This window comes from Muntiacus reevesi, chromosome 2, assembly GCF_963930625.1.
Source record: "Muntiacus reevesi chromosome 2, mMunRee1.1, whole genome shotgun sequence".
NCBI lineage: Eukaryota > Metazoa > Chordata > Mammalia > Artiodactyla > Cervidae > Muntiacus > Muntiacus reevesi.
In genome coordinates, this window is record NC_089250.1 from 203920463 (window position 1) to 203939958 (window position 19496).

The 19496-nt window shown below is 49.3% G+C and overlaps 1 protein-coding gene across 4 annotated transcripts in view; it reads right to left on the reverse strand.

Moving 5' to 3' along the window:
- Positions 1–2923: 2923 nt before the first annotated feature.
- The window catches only part of XPO6 (exportin 6), a 105536-nt gene continuing 88963 nt past the window's right edge, over positions 2924–19496 (reverse strand). For all 4 annotated transcript variants that reach the window (XM_065924548.1, XM_065924549.1, XM_065924547.1 and 1 more), the window contains exons 18-24: positions 12934–13089; positions 11866–11980; positions 11531–11702; positions 9959–10120; positions 6666–6764; positions 6291–6521; positions 2924–3598 (exon numbers count right to left, since the gene is read on the reverse strand). In XM_065924548.1, the coding sequence (XP_065780620.1) occupies positions 3497–3598; positions 6291–6521; positions 6666–6764; positions 9959–10120; positions 11531–11702; positions 11866–11980; positions 12934–13089 (1037 nt within the window). In that variant the 3' untranslated portion in view covers positions 2924–3496. The remainder of the gene's footprint in view (positions 3599–6290; positions 6522–6665; positions 6765–9958; positions 10121–11530; positions 11703–11865; positions 11981–12933; positions 13090–19496) is intronic.

Sequence of the window (19496 nt, forward strand, 5' to 3'; positions counted from 1 at the left end):
TGAGGGAGGGGTGCTGTTGGTTGTCACAAACTTGGTGCAGCAATCTTCCGTCCATGTAGGTTAGGTCAAGATGTTCCTGTAGACCTCCAACAAAACAAATGTCATTCTCTGTTCTACAACTTTTTATCTCCATATGAATAGAAAAATGTTATACTCTTAAAGGTTGGAGCCTTGAGAATGGCCTATCCTGTATATTTTAGGTGATAGGTAATGTTCTTAAGTCCAAGCAAAAGGAACAGGATACAAAGGTTGAAGCAAAAGAAACAGCTCAAACATGGAGTCAGATTTGTTCTTTCCAATTACAATAGCATCCAAGGTTTAAAATCATGATGTAGTAAAATACATAATAACACTCAGTATAATTCTTAAAAATGGGGCTTCCCTGCTGGCTCAGACGGTAAGGATCTGCCTGCAATGCACGAGACCCAGGTTCAATCCCTGGGTCAGGAAGATCCCCCTGGAGGAGGGCACGGCAACTCACTGTACTATTCCTGTCTTGAGAATTCCACGGATAGAGGAGCCTGGTGGGCTACAGTACCGAGGGTCGCAAAGAGCTGGACACGACTGAGCGATGAACACTTAATAACATGAGCAATAAATGCTGGAGAGGGTGTGGAGAAAAGGGAACCCTCTTACACTGTTGGTGGGAATGCAAACTAGTACAGCCACTATGGAAAACAGTGTGGAGATTCCTTAAAAAACTGGAAATAGAACTGCCATATGACCCAGCAATCCCACTTCTGGGCATATACACCGAGGAAACCAGATCTGAAAGAGACACGTGCACCCCAATGTTCATCACAGCACTGTTTATAATAGCCAGGACATGGAAGCAACCTAGATGCCCATCACCAGACGAATGGATAAGGAAGCTGTGGTACATATACACCATGGAATATTACTCAGCCGTTAAAAAGAATTCATTTGAATCAGTTCTAATGAGATGGATGAAACTGGAACCCATTATAGAGAGTGAAGTAAGCCAGAAAGATAAAGAACATTACAGCATACTAACATATATGGAATTTAGAAAGATGGTAATGATAACCCTATATGCAAAACAGAAAAAGAGACACAGAAGTACAGAACAGACTTTTGGACTCTGTGGGAGAAGGCGAGGGTGGGATGTTTAGAGAGAACAGCATCGAAACATGTATATTATCTAGGGTGAAACAGATCACCAGCCCAGGCTGGATGCATGAGACAAGCGCTCGGGGCTGGTGCACTGGGAAGACCCAGAGGAATCGGGTGGAGAGGGAGGTGGGAGGGGGGATCAGGATGGTGAATACATGTAAATCCATGGCTGATTCATGTCAATGTATGACAAAAACCACTACAATACTGTAAAGTAATTAGCCTCCAACTAATAAAAATAAATGAAAAAAAATAAGAAAAAAAAAATAACATGAGAAAATGGTCATGTTAAGTAAGCAAAAGGGAGACTACAAAAACAATGGGACCTCAAAAAAAAAAAAGGGAAAAGGAATGAGAAAATTGTACATTTCTGCACACATATAGGAAAGAAAATTCACAGAAATAATCTTTTAAATATTTATTTGGTGGCAGCAGGTCTTTGTTGTGGCAGGCGGGATCTTTCCAAGCGGTACACTGCGGTCAGAAGGCATCAGATCAGAGCTCTGTCTGACCTCCCCTAAGGGGAGGTTGCCTTCCTGCAGGTCATCTAGCCTCCTGTCCACCTCCAAGGCTCACTACAATCCACACAGCAGGGGCCGTGCCCGTCAGTGTTGGAATAAAAGTCCTCCAACCCACCTCACTCCTCAAGGCCTTTCTTCTACCATCCCAGGTCCTGCCTTATGTTCCATGAGTGGAGCTCACAGGGGACCAAACCCATCCCCTCACCCCCTCCATCTCCAGGCGTTCAAAAAGCCCTTTCATAATTGCCGGCATAGACAGCGCTCCCAGCCTTGCCACGCAGACAGGTGAGGTAGTATTTATAGCCTGAGAATAATTGAATGCTAATTCCCTTCTGTAGGAGAGTGACTGAAGTTCAATTCCCTCCTCTATGAACTCAGAAGTGGGGCTAGCTGCAGCTGGGAGGCTGTGACTGACAAGGAACAGGGGACTGTGTGCACAGGTGCGTGCATTCACACACACAGCTCAAACCCAGCCCAGGCCCCACTCCCACCAAAGTGATTCTTACCAAGAAAGGCCCTGGAAGTAGAAGCCATCAGCCAGCTCCCTTCCTCTCCAGTTCTATCGACAACCCGGACCCTGACCCTAACCCACCCTTACTTTCAAAGGGTGAGCATACCTCTTCCTGCCAGGCGTGGTGTTCCTCAGGAGAAGCAACCCCGTCCTCAGTCCACTCCCTGTCACACCTAAAGCAGGCGTTGCCACTGATCCATTAGCCCAGAAACTCCCAGGACAAGTGCCATCTCTGCCCATGTGTCAGCTCCCTGACACACCAGCGACCCTGAGTCCCACCCACTCCTCGCCCCCACATGAATGGCTACACCCTCCCTCCCTTCTCCAACCACCGCTCTCAGACGGTCCATCAGGAGATCCCCACCTCCCTGCCACTCTCAGGAGAGACCCTGGGCCCAAGGAGCCCACTTCCTGGGAGGGGGAGGAGTAGACGTGATTCGATGAGCAAGGGGGTGGGCACCACCCGGACTCCAGACCCCGCTCCACTAGGAAAATCATCAATGGGACCAAGTCCCCCGCCCTTCCTGAACGTGAGAAACGGGGGCCCTGAGTCTTCTCGGGGTTAAAGACGTTGTCGAGAAGAGGGTGGAATCGAAGCCAATCCTGGGAAGGGCTCTCCCAGGGCACCGATGCAGGGTCCACCCCTCATGGCCCCGCTCCCCGCCAGGCCGGACCCTTCACCTGGATGCTGGACCCTAAGGAAGTGTTTTTTTCTCTTGAGAAAGTTTTGAGTGGAAAAGAAGCTCCCTAACCAGTGTTTATATAACAACAACATAAGCATTTTATTTTTTCATTAAGCTTCTTAGTTTCTTAGTATCACAATGGAATGATGAGAAAACAAGAACAACCAAAAAAAAAAAAACCCCATGAGTCTGCAAATCTCTGACAAAAAGCAGAGACTTCAAGGCAATTTAGGGGGAGGGAGGAGAGGCTTGACGGAAGTGCCAACTTAGTTCCAACATCATGCCTCTCCAGAGCGGGCTGGGCCGGGACGGGGAGGTGGAATGGTGAGAAGGTGGCACTGTCACAGCTGTCCTTGACGTTTCTGCCTGGTGACTGACACGCATGATCTGCACGGACCACCCCATAGGGTGTCCTGGGGCCGCCCTGGTACCTGGCCACATGACCCCTGCCTGCTCCAAACACCCCATGCCCTTCAGCCAGTGCTGGGACACCCCGGAGCCGGTTCTGCTGGGCGGGCAGCAAGAGAGGAGCGTGGAGGAGTTGTGAGCATCGGAGGAGCAGCCGAGGCGATCAGGAGACACCAGTGGCCGCAGGCGGAGGTGATGCAGGGGCAGCGGCAGAAGTCGGGGTGGCGAGCAGGCCGCACCTAGAGCTTCACGGTGCCAGGGGGCAGGCTGTCGTTGCAGAGTCTGTAGTAGCGCAGGTCGTTGACCAGCCTGTGCACATTCTGGGTGAACGAGGGCAGGTCCTGGAAGGCAGGGGCACAGCTGCAGCCCAGCCCCACCCGACACCCAAACCACCCACACCTCCCAGCCACCGCTTCCCCGCGGGGTGTTCCCGAGCTCTGCAAACACTCTACCAGACTCGAAACTGTCCTCACTCTTGCCCCACATGACAGCAAAAGCACGGCGGGAGAACAAGAATGACAGCGGACACGGCCCTAGTGCCCACCACGTGCCAGGCCCTGTCCCCAAGCAGTTCGGAGACGAACTCATTTAATCCTCACGGCCAGCCTGTGACACAGACTGTCAGCACCATCACTGGGAGGAGGAAGAAAGTGAAGCACAGACAGGTTAGGAAACCTGTCCCGGGGGACCCAGTCAGGAAGGGAGGGGGTCCAGACTGCAGTCACTGCCGCGGCTCCCCTTCACCGTGGCCAGCCAGGCCCCTCTGCAGAGCCTTCTCCAGCCAGGGCTCCGGGCAGGCCCTGCCAACCAAGAGTCACACACTGGAAGTGGCCTACACACCACCCGACACCTAGCCTGCTGGCCACAGAGTGCAAACAGAGAAAGTCCCTCACGGGAAGCCCAGTCAGCCATGGACCACTGTGGGACCAGCAGAGGTCGTCTTCTTCATTTGGGGACTGGATCAATAATGCCGGATTGCAGGTCCACACACAGAGGAACATCTGTAGTGCTTGTCCACACCTGTACGGCCACCTGGCTAACCTCCTCCTCTCAAAGCCTGCCTCTTCCTAAAAGGCTACTCGGATACAACCTATTTCCTGGCCTCAGCGGGGGGAGGTGAGCGCCTCTGCTCCAAGCTCTCGGAGGCCCGTGGCTCTCCCTGCCTGTGGATAGAGCACAGTTTTGGGAGCCAGAACCCCCAGCTCTGGATCCTGCTTCTTGAATCTACCAATCCCAAGTTCTGTACTGCTGACCTTTCTGAGCCTGGGCTCCTCTGTGAAGAGGGTTGGCAACAAGACCTACCCACCCTTCACAGTAAGCTGTTGGAAGGCTTAAAGATGCCAACGGAGCTTTCCTGTGGGAAAGAATCCACCTGTCAATGCAGGATCCCCAATCCAGGTAGATCCCACACACAGTGGAGCAACTAAGCCCGTGCAACTACTGAGCCTGTGCTCTCGAACCCGCGAGCCACCGTTACTGAAGCCTGTGAGTCTCAGTCGGCGCCCCAAAACAGGAGCCACCATGGCGAGAAGCCTGTGCACCACAACTAGAGAGTAGCCGTCACTCTCTAAAACTAGAGAAAATCCCAAGCAGCAACGAAGACCCAGCCCACCCAAAAATAAATAAATAAAATTATTTTTTTTAAAGTCAAGCACGTAAGGTGCCTGACTCAGCAAGGTCCACAGAGGGCATCGCTGTCCGTCTTCCCAGCAAGATGCTTGGAGGCAGGGCAAGTGGCGCTCCCGGAACCCCGGCACAGGGTCTGAGACGCAGCCAGTTTCAGCTACATGGTGGATGGATGGATGAAGGCACTGATTACTTGTCATCTCGTGGAAACAAACCCAGGGATGTTTTTAACATCAGTGGCTCCTGAATGCCAAGTTCAAATTTCTTGAGTGAAACATAGGAGTACTGCTGCAAAAGCACCCCAGGTGCTTGATGCATACTGAGATTTGAAAGTCACTGTTTTAAACCCAGAAGTTGAACAACAAAAACACCATTAGAAACCAACCACTGAACATCAGGGCCTCCAGGACAAGGATGACAGAAATACCCAACTGGCTGAAGTGAACTTCAAGAAGCTCAGGAGAAAACAAGTTCAATCCAGGGAGAGAAAGACTCCGAGACATGGGAAAACAGGGGCTGAGTCTCGAAAGAAGAATCCTGCCGCGTATCAGAGGAGACGAACAAGGAAGATGGGGAGTTTCCTCCAGCAAGAGCAACACGTGACCCGGAAGAGGAAGGTGGACAGGCTGGTGCACACGGGTCAGGTCAGCAACACCGAGAGGACACAGGAGAGGAAGCAGGCATCACTGCATCAAATGTGAGGAGGTGGAAGACAAAAAATTACCAGACAGATAAAGGTCCAGGAAGAGCCTCCTGGCAGGCGAGCAGCAAAGACTTGACAGGGGAAACAGGAAGGAGGAGGGCAGGTGAGGGCCCAGCATGGAGGCCCCAGAGCAGAAGAGGCTGGCACCAAGGAACCCAGACACACCAGCAAGGATGGCTTCCCACACTCCAGAGACCTCACCACCCCAGTTCCCACCTGAGGGGCTGCCCAGCCCACCTGACCGCCTCCGGGGGAACAGCGTGGGGAAGAGCGTGAAGGCCAGGAGGCTCCTCCCAGGCCCGCTGCGCCTGGCATCTGAGAAAAGCCAAGGCCCCACCTCTGACCCTGGGCTCCCTCCCAAGCACCAACTGTCTCGGTCTGTCACAAGTCCGGGCTGTGCCAGCTCACTGCCCAGAGGAAACAAGAGCTGGGCCCCACTCAGAAGTGGGCTTGACGGGGCGCAGAGAAGCTGAGACAAACCAGGCGGACGGCTGGGGCCAGAACAGGGGCTGGGGGCTGGGCAGCAGACACAAGGAATATACTCAACACAGGCCACCCCGGGACAGCGCGTGCCCCTCCGTCCACTCACAGCACCGAGTTCCCCAGGAGCCGCGCGAGCTACAGCAGAGCCACCGCGCACACCCAGCAGGCCTGGGGCAGCCTGCCCCGCCTCTCGGATGGCCGCCGGGCCTCCCTCTCCTCACCCGATCCATCTTGAAGTTGCGCCCCAGCACGTTTTTCTGGTTGGCATCCACACCATCGCAGCTGGAGAGGAACTCCGGGAGGAAGGCCGTGAAGAAGCCGTCGAAGTCCACGGAGGCCATGTTGTAGACGGCGATGCCGATGTCCTCCTGCAGGAGGTCGTGGGACCTGTGCACCAGGACCTGGAGCAGCACATTCACAAACTGGAAGAGCATGGTACTCCGGAAGATCTTCTACAGACAGACAGACAGACCAGAGCGGGGTGAGCAACAGCCTGGCAGGCTCCGCAGCCACTGACCCAAGGAGGACGGACTAGGCCTGGGCCCATGACACCCCTGACGATGAAACCTGTATCTGAGAGGTGGTGGGGCACTCACCTTGTGGTACAGCTTCTGCTTGGTGTTGAGGGTCTCCAAGTAAAAGAGGTTTTGTTTAAATAGATGGATGTCGGGCTGGAGAAAAGACTGTCCAAAAGCCTAGGAAATAAGACCACCGTTTTATTAGCTCCAGCCCTTCCAGGGCACCGCCCTACACCCAGAGACGCAACACTCACTGGTGGCTCCCCGGCCAACACAAGGTAAGGGCACATATTGCCTGCTCTCCTGGCTCATCTGGTCAGATCTTTGGAATGCTCCTGTGTAGTCTGAGCTCCCAAGAACTCCCCACTGGACCTTACTTAATTTGGTTGCATTTTGACCCTTTTGTAATAAACCTCGAACCCCCTTCACAGGGCCTATCTTTGGAGGAAGAAGCTAACATCTCTAGGCAAATACCTCAGCCATCGCAGCAGACAGGAGAGGTTGCCCACCCCCAGCTCATGCCAACCACTCACCCATAAGCCACCATCTCCTTGGCATCCCAGGTCTTATAAACCACAAATCCTTGGAGCTCCTGCACAACCGGCTGCCTCTGCCTTGGGGTTAAGCAATAGCTCATCTTTAAACTGCTTTGCAGGATCTGAGCTGAGAAATTCCGTTACTCGTTCACCCTCCCCACTCCAAGTACAAAGAGCCCTGCTCCAACAGGAAGTGACTGAGAAGGGGGCTTTCCTGGGGCTTCAGTGGTAACGAATCCGCCTGCCAGTGCCGGAGACATAGGTTCCATCCCTGATCATAGGCCACGGAGCGACTGAGACTGTGGGCCATGACTACTGAGCCTGTCTCCAGAGCCTGGGAACCACCACTGAAGCCCACACACCCTAGAGCTTGCACTCCGCAGTAAGAGAAGCCTGTGTCCCACAACCAGAGAGTAGCCCCCGCTCGCTACTAGAAGGCTAGAGAAAAGCCCTCCCGCAGCAATGAAGACCCAGCACAGCCAAAAATAACAATAAATAAATAAAAATTATTAAAAAAAAAGTCTGACTGAGGAGTAGAGTAGGCCAATGAAACGCAAACCCATCAGTGGGCGGGACACACCCCGCAACAGGCTGCCTGGCAGCTTCATCATTCTGTTCGTGAGCTCCTAAACTATGAGGAGAGGGTCTTATAATCCTTGTTCCGTGATGAAATCTTCATGACGTCCAATGGTTTTATTTTTTAATCATGTTTATTGAAGTGTAACAGAGTAAAATTCACCCCTTTGATGTTCGCCAGCATGTGGTTCTAAGCAACACACAGAGGTATCTACCCACCAGGACGATCAGTAACAGTTTCCCCTCCTCAGAAAGCCCCGTCACGCCCGACCCGGGGCCAGTCCTCGCCCCCTTGCTGTTGCTGGTGTTCAGTCACTAAGTTGTGCCTGACTCTGCGACTCCATGGCCTGCAGCACGCCAGGCTTCCCTGTCCCCCACAACCTCTCAGAGTATGCGCAAATTCAAGTCTGTTGAGTCAGTGATGCTATCAACTAACCATCTTTTCCTCTGCTGCCCCCTTTCTCCTTCAATCTTTCCCAGCATCAGGGTCTTTTCCAATGAGTCAGTTCTTTGCATCAGGTGGCCAAAGTATTGGAGCTTCACCTTCAGCATCAGTCCTTCCAACGAATAATCAGGACTGGTTTCCTTTAGGATTGGCTGCTTTGATCTCCTCGCAGTCCAAGGGACTCTCAAGAGTCTTCTCCAGCACCACAATTCGAAAGCATGAATTCTTTGGTGCTCAGTCTTCTTTATGGTTCAACTCTCACATCCATACATGACTACTGGAAAAATCATAGCTTGGACTATACAGACCTCTACCTTTGTCAGCAGAGTGATGTCTCTGGTTCTTAATACGTTGTCTAGGTTTGTCATAGCTTTCCTTCCAAGGAGCAAGTGTCTTCTAATTTCATGGCTTTCCTCTCCCCCTACCCTTAGGCAACCACTGCTCACTCTCTGTTCCTCTAGACTTGCTTTTTCCAAAACACATGTCGTATCATGGGATGGAATCAGCAGTGTTTCCAAAGCAACCCTTTGGAGCTGGTTTCTTTGCACTGGGTGGAATGTATTGGGAGGCCAGGGCATTGCTGCATCAATGAGAACAGTGCCTTTTCACTGCTGAGGGGCAGGTGTCAACAGCCTATCTAGTCAACGCCTGATAGATATTTGGATTGTTTCCAACTTTTGGCAATTGGGAAAAAAGCGGCTATAACATCTCTGTACAGGCTGTGAGAATACATGTCTTCATTTACCTTAGGTAAAAAATTTAGAGGTGAGATTGCTAGATTATGGAGTAACTACATGTTTAACTTTATAAGAAAGTGCCAAATTGTGAAGCTGTTTTATAAAGTGGCTTTTACCAGTCCTGAGTGGAAGACTAGTCATCTGTCAACCAAAAGCATCTTGAAAGCAAGGACAGAGTAGAAGGAGGAGGTAGGAGGGGAGGGGAGAAGGCACCTGAATACTCCAAACCCAGGCCGGCCTTGGGGTGTCGGAAATGGAAGAACGGCAAAATAACTGCTGAGACCAGGGGTGCAACAACTGCTCTTCCACACCAGGAGTGTGTCTCATGCGTGTGTGTGCTGGAGGGGAGCTAAAGTGAAGAACAGTAGAACCTCTCTGGCTTCTCTGTGAGGAAAAACTAGCACTGAAAAACCAGAAAATAAAAATAACCCTCTACTCTGACCAAAGTCATACGTAGCTGAGTGCAGAACGAGGAGTGTGCCTGAAAGCAGCCAGGGAGCAGCTGCCGGCCTGTGTGCTCAGCCCCCAGAGCTCACAACCATCACATGTGATCGAAAAGGGAGACTGACTCCCAGGGCAGTGCCTCTCCCAACGTGGCATAAGCCAGAATTATCTTTGAAAAATGCAGATCGATTACAACAGTGCTGCGGGTGAGGAGGCCCAGGTAGACCTGACGCGGGCGGCTGCCTTACATGTGGGTTAACTCCACCGTAAGGCAGAGGGAACTGACATGGACCCAGCATCCCCGGTACCAGGAACACCATGAATGCTCTCACGTAACCTGCAACAAAGCTATGAGACAGGCAGTGTTACCCCAGCTTCACAGATGGAGAGACCGAGGCTCCAGAAGTTAACTAACATCACAGGTACTAGAGCGAGCACTGAGCTTCAGACCCAAGACCGCGAGGCTTCAAAGCAACACTGTGTGGCACCCGCTGCAGGGGCCACATTAGAGGAAGGGGGACCGTGAGCCGGGGAAGCCAAGCAGGGGACAGTCGGCCAGCGGACGCACTGGCATCCGGAATGGGGCCTGCCTGTTCGTGGATCCCACGCAGGCTCACCAGCTCTCCAGGTTACCTGCATGATGGCACTGAACTGCGGCTGGTTCTCCATCTGCTCCTCAGCCATGCCCCTCTGCACACTCGCCAGGACAGTGGACTTGAAGAAGTACCTCCAGTTGTGATGCAGCGTCCGGAAAAGGAGCTCAAACAGCTCTGCCTTCACATCAGGGGAGGGGCGCTGCGGAGACACACACAGACCCTCGCACCTTCCCTTCCCAAGGCTCAGGGGCCACCCACGGCCCGGTCCCAGCACAGGGAGGAGGGCTGAGACGCCTGCTGAGAGTCAGCAGCATGCCCCCTTCTGCATGGCTCTAATCCCGTCCAGCCCCCCGTGGGCCAGCAGTTCAAACGAGGTGTTTGCTCTCATCCCATCTAGCACCCCACAGGCCTGCAGTTCAAACGAGGATCACATAGGCCAAGACGGGGCCAGAGCTGAGACACACAATGCCTGAGGTCAGTGCCAAGGGTCCCTTTTTCTGATGGAAGCACTCACAGCTTTTCAAGCTAAGAAAAAAGGTTCCTAAGTGGAAAAACAATTAGGAATATGGATTTCCTGTTTAGAAACCAGTTGATCTGATCAGTCGTGTTTCTTTGCCAGAATTAAAAAAAAAAAGTGTCCCGGCTAACCTGTTGGTCTTATACAACCTCTGAGGATAGAGACAGATAAGAAGGCTGCCCTCTATAGAAAAGGAGTTTAAAGAGCACTTAGAAACCACCAAAAGCAGCATGAGAGGGCCTCCAGGTGGAGGTGGCACCTCACGGTGGAGGCAGCTCCTGGTGTTAACTGCTCTCTGAGTCTGTCTCCTCTTTCACTGGCAGGAGGAGAAGAGGGAGGCAGGCTCAGCGATAATTTGCTAATTTATCAAAAAATCTCCAAGTCGTGGAAGATCATGACAGGTCACATTATTCCATGTGTCTTGGCAGAAGTCAACATTATAAGGCCCAGATCTATTTAATCCAGCCTTGACTGAAATCAAGACCAGGGGGCACCAGCTTCCATGACAGGAACCTTCAGAGGGCCATGATGTGTTCAATGACACAAAGCAACTGGACTGACTTATGCCTTAGCTTGGGCAGTTGGAAAGGTTAGCCCTTGTTTACGAAACTGTCACAGAAAACTTTAGTTAAAAATACACTGATTCTGAATTTGGTCATGCTGAGTGGCTGTTTTCTGAGAAGGATAAGGAGCTTTCTAATGATGAAAACCTTGAATGGTTCTAGGAACTTGTTTTGTATGCTTCAGATTATGAAAGTTCTTAACAGGAAAGTGTTATAAAATTTTGTTATTATAATGTTTGTTGTATCTGCTGGAGAAAACCACATATTCACCTAAAGCTATCAACTATTTCCCATGGGAGGCTGATCTTACCAACCAAGCAACCTCGTGACAATGAACCTGCTATGCTTATACTAGATTAGTTCTAATTAACTCAACCAGTGTACCAAGCTAGTAGCATTCTCAGAAATATTATCTTATGAGAAAAATAGAATAACTAATAAATTTGTTTTAAAACACAACACCTTTTCCTCAGTATCTCATTCCCTCCTGAGTCACAGGCAGCACGGGAGACCACCCAGTCCCTCGTACCTCGGCAATGATGGGATACACCTGCTCCATGCACAGGGCGATGATGCTGGGGAGGAAGGGCTTGAACACCTGGCCAGGCTCCTGGACCACCACCTGCAGGATCTTCAGGAACTTCTCGACCACCCGGCAGCCAGTACTGCCTTCGTGGAGGATGCTCTCAGCCAACTGTTCTCTGAAGACAAGAGAAAGCATACCGTAGCCAAGGAAATGGCTCTCTGGGAGCAGCACGTGGCAAGTGAAGAAAGGGAGCAAAAAGGCCCATGCTTAGCAGCCAGGTCCCACCACTTCTCACGTGGAGCCTGAAGACCATGGATAGCGAGCGGGTCAGCGGTTACCTGGTAAACATATTGAGGAAAGTCTGTATGATCTGCTCAGTGAAAGGCACACCCATCTGGACTCTAAGGCCTCGAAACAGAGTCAGGAAGAAGCTCAGCATTTCATCAGTCACATCTAAATAAAGGGACAAAGCGAATGATCAGAGGCATATACACAGGCATGAAGAGCAGTCCCTGGCTAGATGCACTTCCTCCTGCAATCTGCACTATCCTCTCCCGCTCTAAGGCTTCCTGCAGGAAAAAATTTAGCCAGGACCATCAGAGCCAATAATAGAAAGTGGAAAATGATTAAGGACATGCTGAGAAAACAGCCCTGGCACAGACAACTCCGCCCAATGGCTCATGGTAGGGAATGAAGGTCATCTTGAAGCCACCCTCAATGTCCAGCATCCAGCGCTGTGCAAAGCGCTCACTGTGGCTGGGTCATCTTGTGCTCGTGGATGCGACTACTGAACTGGGTCAGCACCTGAGGGTTTCAGCCACTTCTCTCTGCAGTTGGGTCCAGGGTCAAGTGACTGAAAGTGGATAATGGTGTACTTTTGATTGCATGCCCCTGGGCCATTAAATGGACTAACTGCCGAAAATATTGGTTACATTTAGTGTGGCTGCACTTCCAGATCTCAAAAATCATCTGTACAGCATGTTCTGGCTTCAGCCACATACACCCGGGGGCAATTAGTGAGGATCTGTTGACTGAGAAGCCCTGATATTTCTCTCACAAGACTGACAGGACCAGTCACTGCTCAGGAGAGCCAGGCCAGCACACACAGAGACACAGAGAGAGCTTCTCTGAGCGAGGGTGACAGAGTGTGGGGAAGGTTAGCATCTCAGCGAAACCCACCTTGCCATGTAATAAATAAGTAGAACCCTCAGAAAAAGCTCTGTCGGCCCTGGAATAATGCCCCATCCACTGACATGTCCCCAAGTGACTCAGCACCTCAGGACGTCACCGCCCTCAGCCTGCCCTCGAGTCTGCGCTGCCAACCAACTCGGCCTGCCCTACAGAGCTAGGCAGGACTCTGGGCCCTGTTAGAACCACCCGGCAGGGGGCCCGTGGCCAGCTCCTACCTGACTGATGGATGAAAGCTGGAAAGAGGGCCAGGGAAACCTGAACGGATTCCTGCAGCGACTGATAGCAGATCTGTCGGGACTTGGTGGATTCCCCAGAGATGTTCTCCACGATGTCTTCTAAAACACTAAGTGTCTGGTGGATGATCACTTTGGCTGCAAACCAAGAGTGAACTGCAGGTTATGACTTGTCTGAGGAGAAAAGCAGAGTAACAGGGAACACCAAGAGGAGGAAGAAATCTGCAAAGGTCTTTCTTTGAAGGACAGTCACACAGAAACCTCTCTTGACTGAGTTCTCAATCTCTGTCTGGATCTCTCTGTATCTTCTTTCTCTTTTGTTCCCTTTTTACTGTCAGGACTCCAATTGCCTGCCAGCCAGCCTGTTCAGTGTTTTGCCTCTATTCTGCCTCTTATCACGTGAAACACGTCCACAGAGAAGATGAAGTGTCCCTCGGGTTTGGGGTCTTGGACTTGAGACTTTAAGATGGGAACAGACTAGTGAGGATGTGAGGGTCAGAAGGGCCCAGGTGGGAAGGGGCACATGCAGATGGAGCCCTCCCCACCACCTCCCCAGATGACTCCAGCCTGACAGCCCACACAAGCACCAGCTGGGCACACCTACTGCTGCCGCGTTCATCAACTGCCGCATCAGACCTGTCTCTTGGGGCTGAAAATGTATCATTACTATTATCATATTGCATTATGGGGCTTTCCAGGTGGCACTAGTGGCAAAGAACCTGCCTGCAATGTAGGAGATGCAGGAGACACGGGTTCAATTTCTGGGTTGAGAAGACCCCCTGGAGAAGGGCATTGCAACCCACTCCAGGATTCTTGCCTAGAGAATCCCAGGGACAGAGCAGCCTGGCGGGCTACAGTCCACAGAGGTGCAAAGAGTTAGACATGACCGAAGCGACTGAGCACGCATGTATGGACGCATGCTGCATTGTACTTTTGTAATTTATGTTTCATATTGTATTATATGTTATTGACAACACATACTTCTAACACTCCCCTGAGGCAGGAGCTCACTGATGACTCCACACAGCACACAGGGGAAACAGAGGCAGTGTGGCCAGCAAACAGGCAGGATCTCAGAGGATAGTGCGAGGGGGCCTGGCTGTGAACTGCACATGGTCAACACTGCTCCACATGGGGGAAGGATCCTCATCAGCCAGCCAGGGTTGGCCAACAGCCCCCATATATTCGAGGCTGCTGTGAGGATTAGAGACACGCTTCAGAGTGATTCAGCAAAGCACCCAGCATATCAGGAGCTTCCCAGGGAAGCTGTCACCATTCCCCAGCTTCAGTGGGGCTTCTCTTCCCATCAGCTGCCTCAAGAAGCAGCCCCCGGGCTCAGCCTGAATTTGGCAGACTTGACCCTGGTGGAGCTCCAGCAGAGGAACCAGAGCTAGGCTGAGCGCCAGCCTCCACCTGGCAAGGCTCACTGGGTGACCCTGACCTGCAGAGCCCACCAGCCTCTGGACACCACAGCAGCTTCAGAGAAGCAAACAACAGAAAGAATCTGGGCTTTACAGGTGGGTGGAACCAGTGCTGGCTCCTGACTCTGCTTATTCTGAATCTTGGTCTCCTCATCTGGGATTGTGGAGATGACACCACCTCCCTCACGGAACTGGGCAACAAAGAGAACAATGGCTCCCACAGGCCTGGCCCACTAAAGGCTGGTCCCTGGGCGTCAGAAGCCGAAGGAAAGGCACCTGTGCTCCTGAACGAGCTGCTCACTCCCAGCACTGCCAGCACGCGGGCACTCACTGAGCCAGAACACTGTGCTGGGGAGATGCCACCCCAGGGACACCAGGCACAGGGGAGGCAGCTCAGGGGGAAAAGCAAAGAGTCAAGAGACTGACCAAAATCTGCCGTGCAAGGACACTTACAAGAACCAAGATTTATTTGCAAAAATGTCCAAGTGGAAGACTAAAAGTTCCATTCAATTAGGCAGTAATAGGAAAATGGACTAAACATGCAAAAGTAGGAAATAAGGACATTGGTACTCCACAGGATACGATGATATAAAACCATTAAGAGACAGTGCTCTCGAGGAGACAAGGACAATGTGATGATAAGTGATGAAGACATTCAGACCCAAATCTGATTCCTAACACCCCCACTTTCTCTGTGATCCAGAGCAACTTATGCCTGCCAGACCCTGGGTAGGGGTGGAGAGCAGGGAGGGCTACCTTGACAGTGGAGAGACTGGCAGACACAGCCTGAAGCTGGTGACCACACTGAGTATCGTCAATAATGAGACGAACAGACGCAATGAAGCAGAAATACAAGTCACTACCTAGGTGGTACTCCTGCCAAAAACTGCTGGAAACAATCAGAAGAAACAAGAGTATGGGACATTCCACAATAAAACAGGTCTGGATGTTTTAAAAATGCCAATGTCATTTAAAAAAAAAAACTAGAAACATTTCTTTTCTAGAGACTAAAGAGATGTGACAACTAAATATAACTCATGATTCTTGAAAATAACCCTTTTCAAAAGCAAAAAGGACATTTTGATAACTAGGGAAATTTTAAATGTGATCTATATGTTAAAAAACTTTACTGCAACAATGTTCCTCAGCTTGGGTGCTCTGGTGACATAACAGAATATCTTGTTCTCAAAGATAGGGTATTTAAGGATAAAGTGTTGATGTCAGCAACTTCCTTTAAATGGTTCAGTTAAAAAGAAAAAGTGTGTGAGGTTGGGGAGAACAAAAGCGTGGCAAAATACTAACAACTGGTGGATGCTGGTGAAAGATACACAGTTGCTCATTTTCTCAATCTTGTAACTATTCTGTAGATGTGGAAACTTCTCAAAGTACAACATTGGAAAATCTTTCCAGGCCTTCATTCATCACTTGCAGCATGAGCGGAAAGCTAGATGAAATAATGTACATAAAGTTCTCAGCCCAGTGCCTGGGACACGGTACACACTCAACAAATGTTACCTATGGTTTTCTATTACGCTCAGCACATATTTTCTCACCTGGTGGCATCACTCTTCCCACCCTCCTCTGGAGTTAAGCCCTGACCCTATAATCGTTCACTCTGGCCAATGAGACGGGAGAGGAAACGATAAGTGTCGCGTCTAGGCGAGAGCTTTAGGAACACTGCACAATTCACCACGCTCCCTTCCCAGGTTAAGCACAGACTGCAACAGAGCCAACACCAGACTGGGTACCTGAGTGAGCAGAGTAAGTATGACCCCCACAAACCCATGACCCAAGCTGGACATGCAGTATGAGCAAGAAGTAAGTGTTTTCCCTGCATTAAGTCGCTAAGGCTTTGGGGACTATCTGTCACCACCCAGTATTAACTTAGCCTATGCTACCTGATATAAGTGCATGTAAGATAAAGTGAGAAAAGAAGATCATCACACTTTATAAAACATGATTCCACAGCAGCTGTATCTAATCCCTGGGCAGATTACTTAATCTTCACATACCTTGATTTCCTCATGGATAAAAGAAGGATAATTAATATTACCTAACTCATTAAGCTGATATTAGAATTCAATGAATCACTGAATGTAAAACACTTGGAACCAGGATTAGACAAATACCAGACTTTGAAGGTTGATGCTGGCACAGCCAGAGAGGTGATGAGGATACAAGATCACCAAAGCAAAAGCCTAGCACACAGTATGCCCTTATTAAGCCAGCCATTCTTATACAGCTATAAAACTATAAAATGTATTTACAAATGAAAAGGGAAGACAATGGGGAATTATAATAAACCTTAACTACGAGAGGAGTCTTTCCTTTTCTCCTTTGCTTTTCACATCTCTTCTTTTTACAGCTATTTGTAAGGCCTCCTCAGACAGCCATTTTGCTTTTTTGCATTTCTTCTTCTTGGGGATGGTCTTGATTCCTGTCTCTTATACAATGTCATGAACCTCCGTCCATAGTTCACCAGGCACTCTATCAGATCTAGTCCCTTAAATCTATTTCTCACTTCCACTGTATAATCGTAAGGAATCTGATTTAGGTCATACCTGAATGGTCCAGTGGTTTTCCCTACTTTCTTTAAGTCTGATTTTGGCAATAAGGAGTTCATGATCTGAGCCACAGTCAGCTCCTGGTCGTGTTTTTGTTGACTGTATAGAGCTTCTCTATCTTTGGCGGCAAAGAATATAATCACTCTGATTTCACTGTTGACCATCTGGTGAATGTCCATGTGTAGAGTCTTCTCTTGTGTTGTTGGAAGACAGTGTTTGCCATAACCAGTGTGTTCTCTTGGCAAAACTCTATTAGCCTTTTACCCTGCTTCTTTCTGTACTCCAAGGCCAAATTTGCGGTTACTCCAGGTGTTTCCTGACTTTTGCATTCCAAAAGCATGCCAAAAGCCTTTGACTATGCCACAGCCTTTGACTGTGTGGATCACAATAAACTATGGAAAATCCTGAAAGAGATGGGAATACCAGACCACCTGACCCGCCTCTTGAGAAATCTGTATGCAGGTCAGGAAGCAACAGTTAGAGCTGGACATGGAACAACAGACTCGTTCCAAATAGGAAAAGGAGTACATCAAGGCTGTATATTGTCACCCTGCTTATTGAACTTATATGCAGAGTACATCATGAGAAACACTAGGCTGGATGAAGCACAAGCTGGAATCAAGATTGCCGGGAGAAATATCAGTAACTTCAGATATGCAGATGACACCACCCTTACGGCAGAAAGTGAAGAACTAAAGAGCCTCTTGATGAAAGTGAAAGAAGAAAGTGAAGAAGTTGGTTTAAAGCTCAACATTCAGAAAACTAAGATCATGGCATCCAGCCCCATCACTTCATGGCAAATAGATGGGGAAACAGTGGAAACAGGAACTGGCTTTATTCTTTTGGGCTCCAAAATCACTGCAGATGGTGACTGCAGCCATGAAATTAAAAGACGCTTGCTCCTTGGCAGGAAAGTTCTGACCAACCTAGACAGCATATTAAAAAGCAGAGACATTACTTCGCCAACAAAGGTCCGTCTAGTCAAGGCTATGGTTTTTCCAGTGATCATGTATGGATGTGAGAGTTGGACTATATAAGAAAGCTGAGCACCAAAGAATTGATGCTTTTGAACTGTGGTGCTGGAGAAGACTCTTCAGAGTCCCCTGGACTGCAAAGAGATCCAACCAGTTCATCCTAAGGGAGATCAGTCCTGAGTGTTCATTGGAAGGACTGATGTTGAAGCTGAAACTCTGATACTTTGGCCACCTGATGTGAAGAGCTGACCCATTGGAAAAGACCCTGATGCTGAGAAAGACTGAAGGTGGGAGAAGAAGAGGACGACAGAGGATGAGATGGTTGGATGACATCACCGACTCAATGGACATGAGTTTGGGTAAACTCTGGGAGTTGGTGATGGACAGGAAGGCCTGGCGTGCTGCAGTCCCTGGGGTCGCAAAGAGTTGGACATGACTGAGCGACTGAACTGAAATGAACTGACAAAAGGAGTCAAGACAGGCTTGCAAGGGGAGCTATTACTCCCTACCATGCACTGTCAATTACTCCAAACAGGTAGGTATTACCCACTTCATCCAGCAGAAAGGTGAAAACTACTCTTCTTTCTGAAGACAATTCAGCTAAGCAGAGACTGTAACAGCCCAACCAATGAGAAGCCTTCATATTTTGGACTCCCAACTTCTTTCAATGGACTCTGGTTATTACAGACACCCTCTCAACCCTCCCTTTGCCCTATAAAAGCAAGTGCCCCTTCCTAGCTCTTTGAATTTGCCTATGGTCCGCCATAGTCCTCATAACCTGAAATTGCAATTCCTCTGGTTATTCCTGAATAAACTTGCTTTTGCTGGTAAAATAATTGACTATTACTAAAGCTGACAACAATGACAAAATAGTTAAAAGGGTTACTTTCCAAAATACTAAAAACGGTGAGACTTAGGAGTTCCCTTTTCCATCTGTATACTATTCTAGTATTTTTGTATAATGAGCTTATGATAATATTCTTAATTGTAAAAGTAATGTACTTCAAAAAGAATGTTGAATATATATTATTAATATGTCATAAAGCATTTTTGTTGACATCATCCAAAAATGTTCTATTATCTTCTTACTGTGAAAATACACAATTTTCAAACTATTTCTGTAATATTTGTTATTTCAGGAAGATTGTTCAGAGAAATCTGATGCTTTTTACTTGAACAACTGAATTCTTTTTCTCCCTTCTTCAATATAAACAACCAAACTTGAAGATACCAAACTCCACCACTTTTGAAGATACCCAGCTCTTTCAAAGCCTCTAAAACATTTATAATTTGAGAAAGGTTAAAAACAGTAAAAAAAATAGTTTCCTGTTTCCCAGTGTGGAGAAGTGAACTGCTGTGACTGCTTATGCAAGTACCTGAGATGGATCAATAATCACTGAAGGGTTTTACCCACAGAAGGCATCATCAAATAGGGTCTTCAAATGGATGTTTTCTTATTGTTGACAATTTAAATAAGAGACAGGCACCCTGCATTCAGGGAACAGGTCCATGTGATGTCCTGAGTCACCTCTGTGGCTGAGCAGCAGGGTGATGGTGGGCAGATGAATTCACCCACGAGCCCCAGA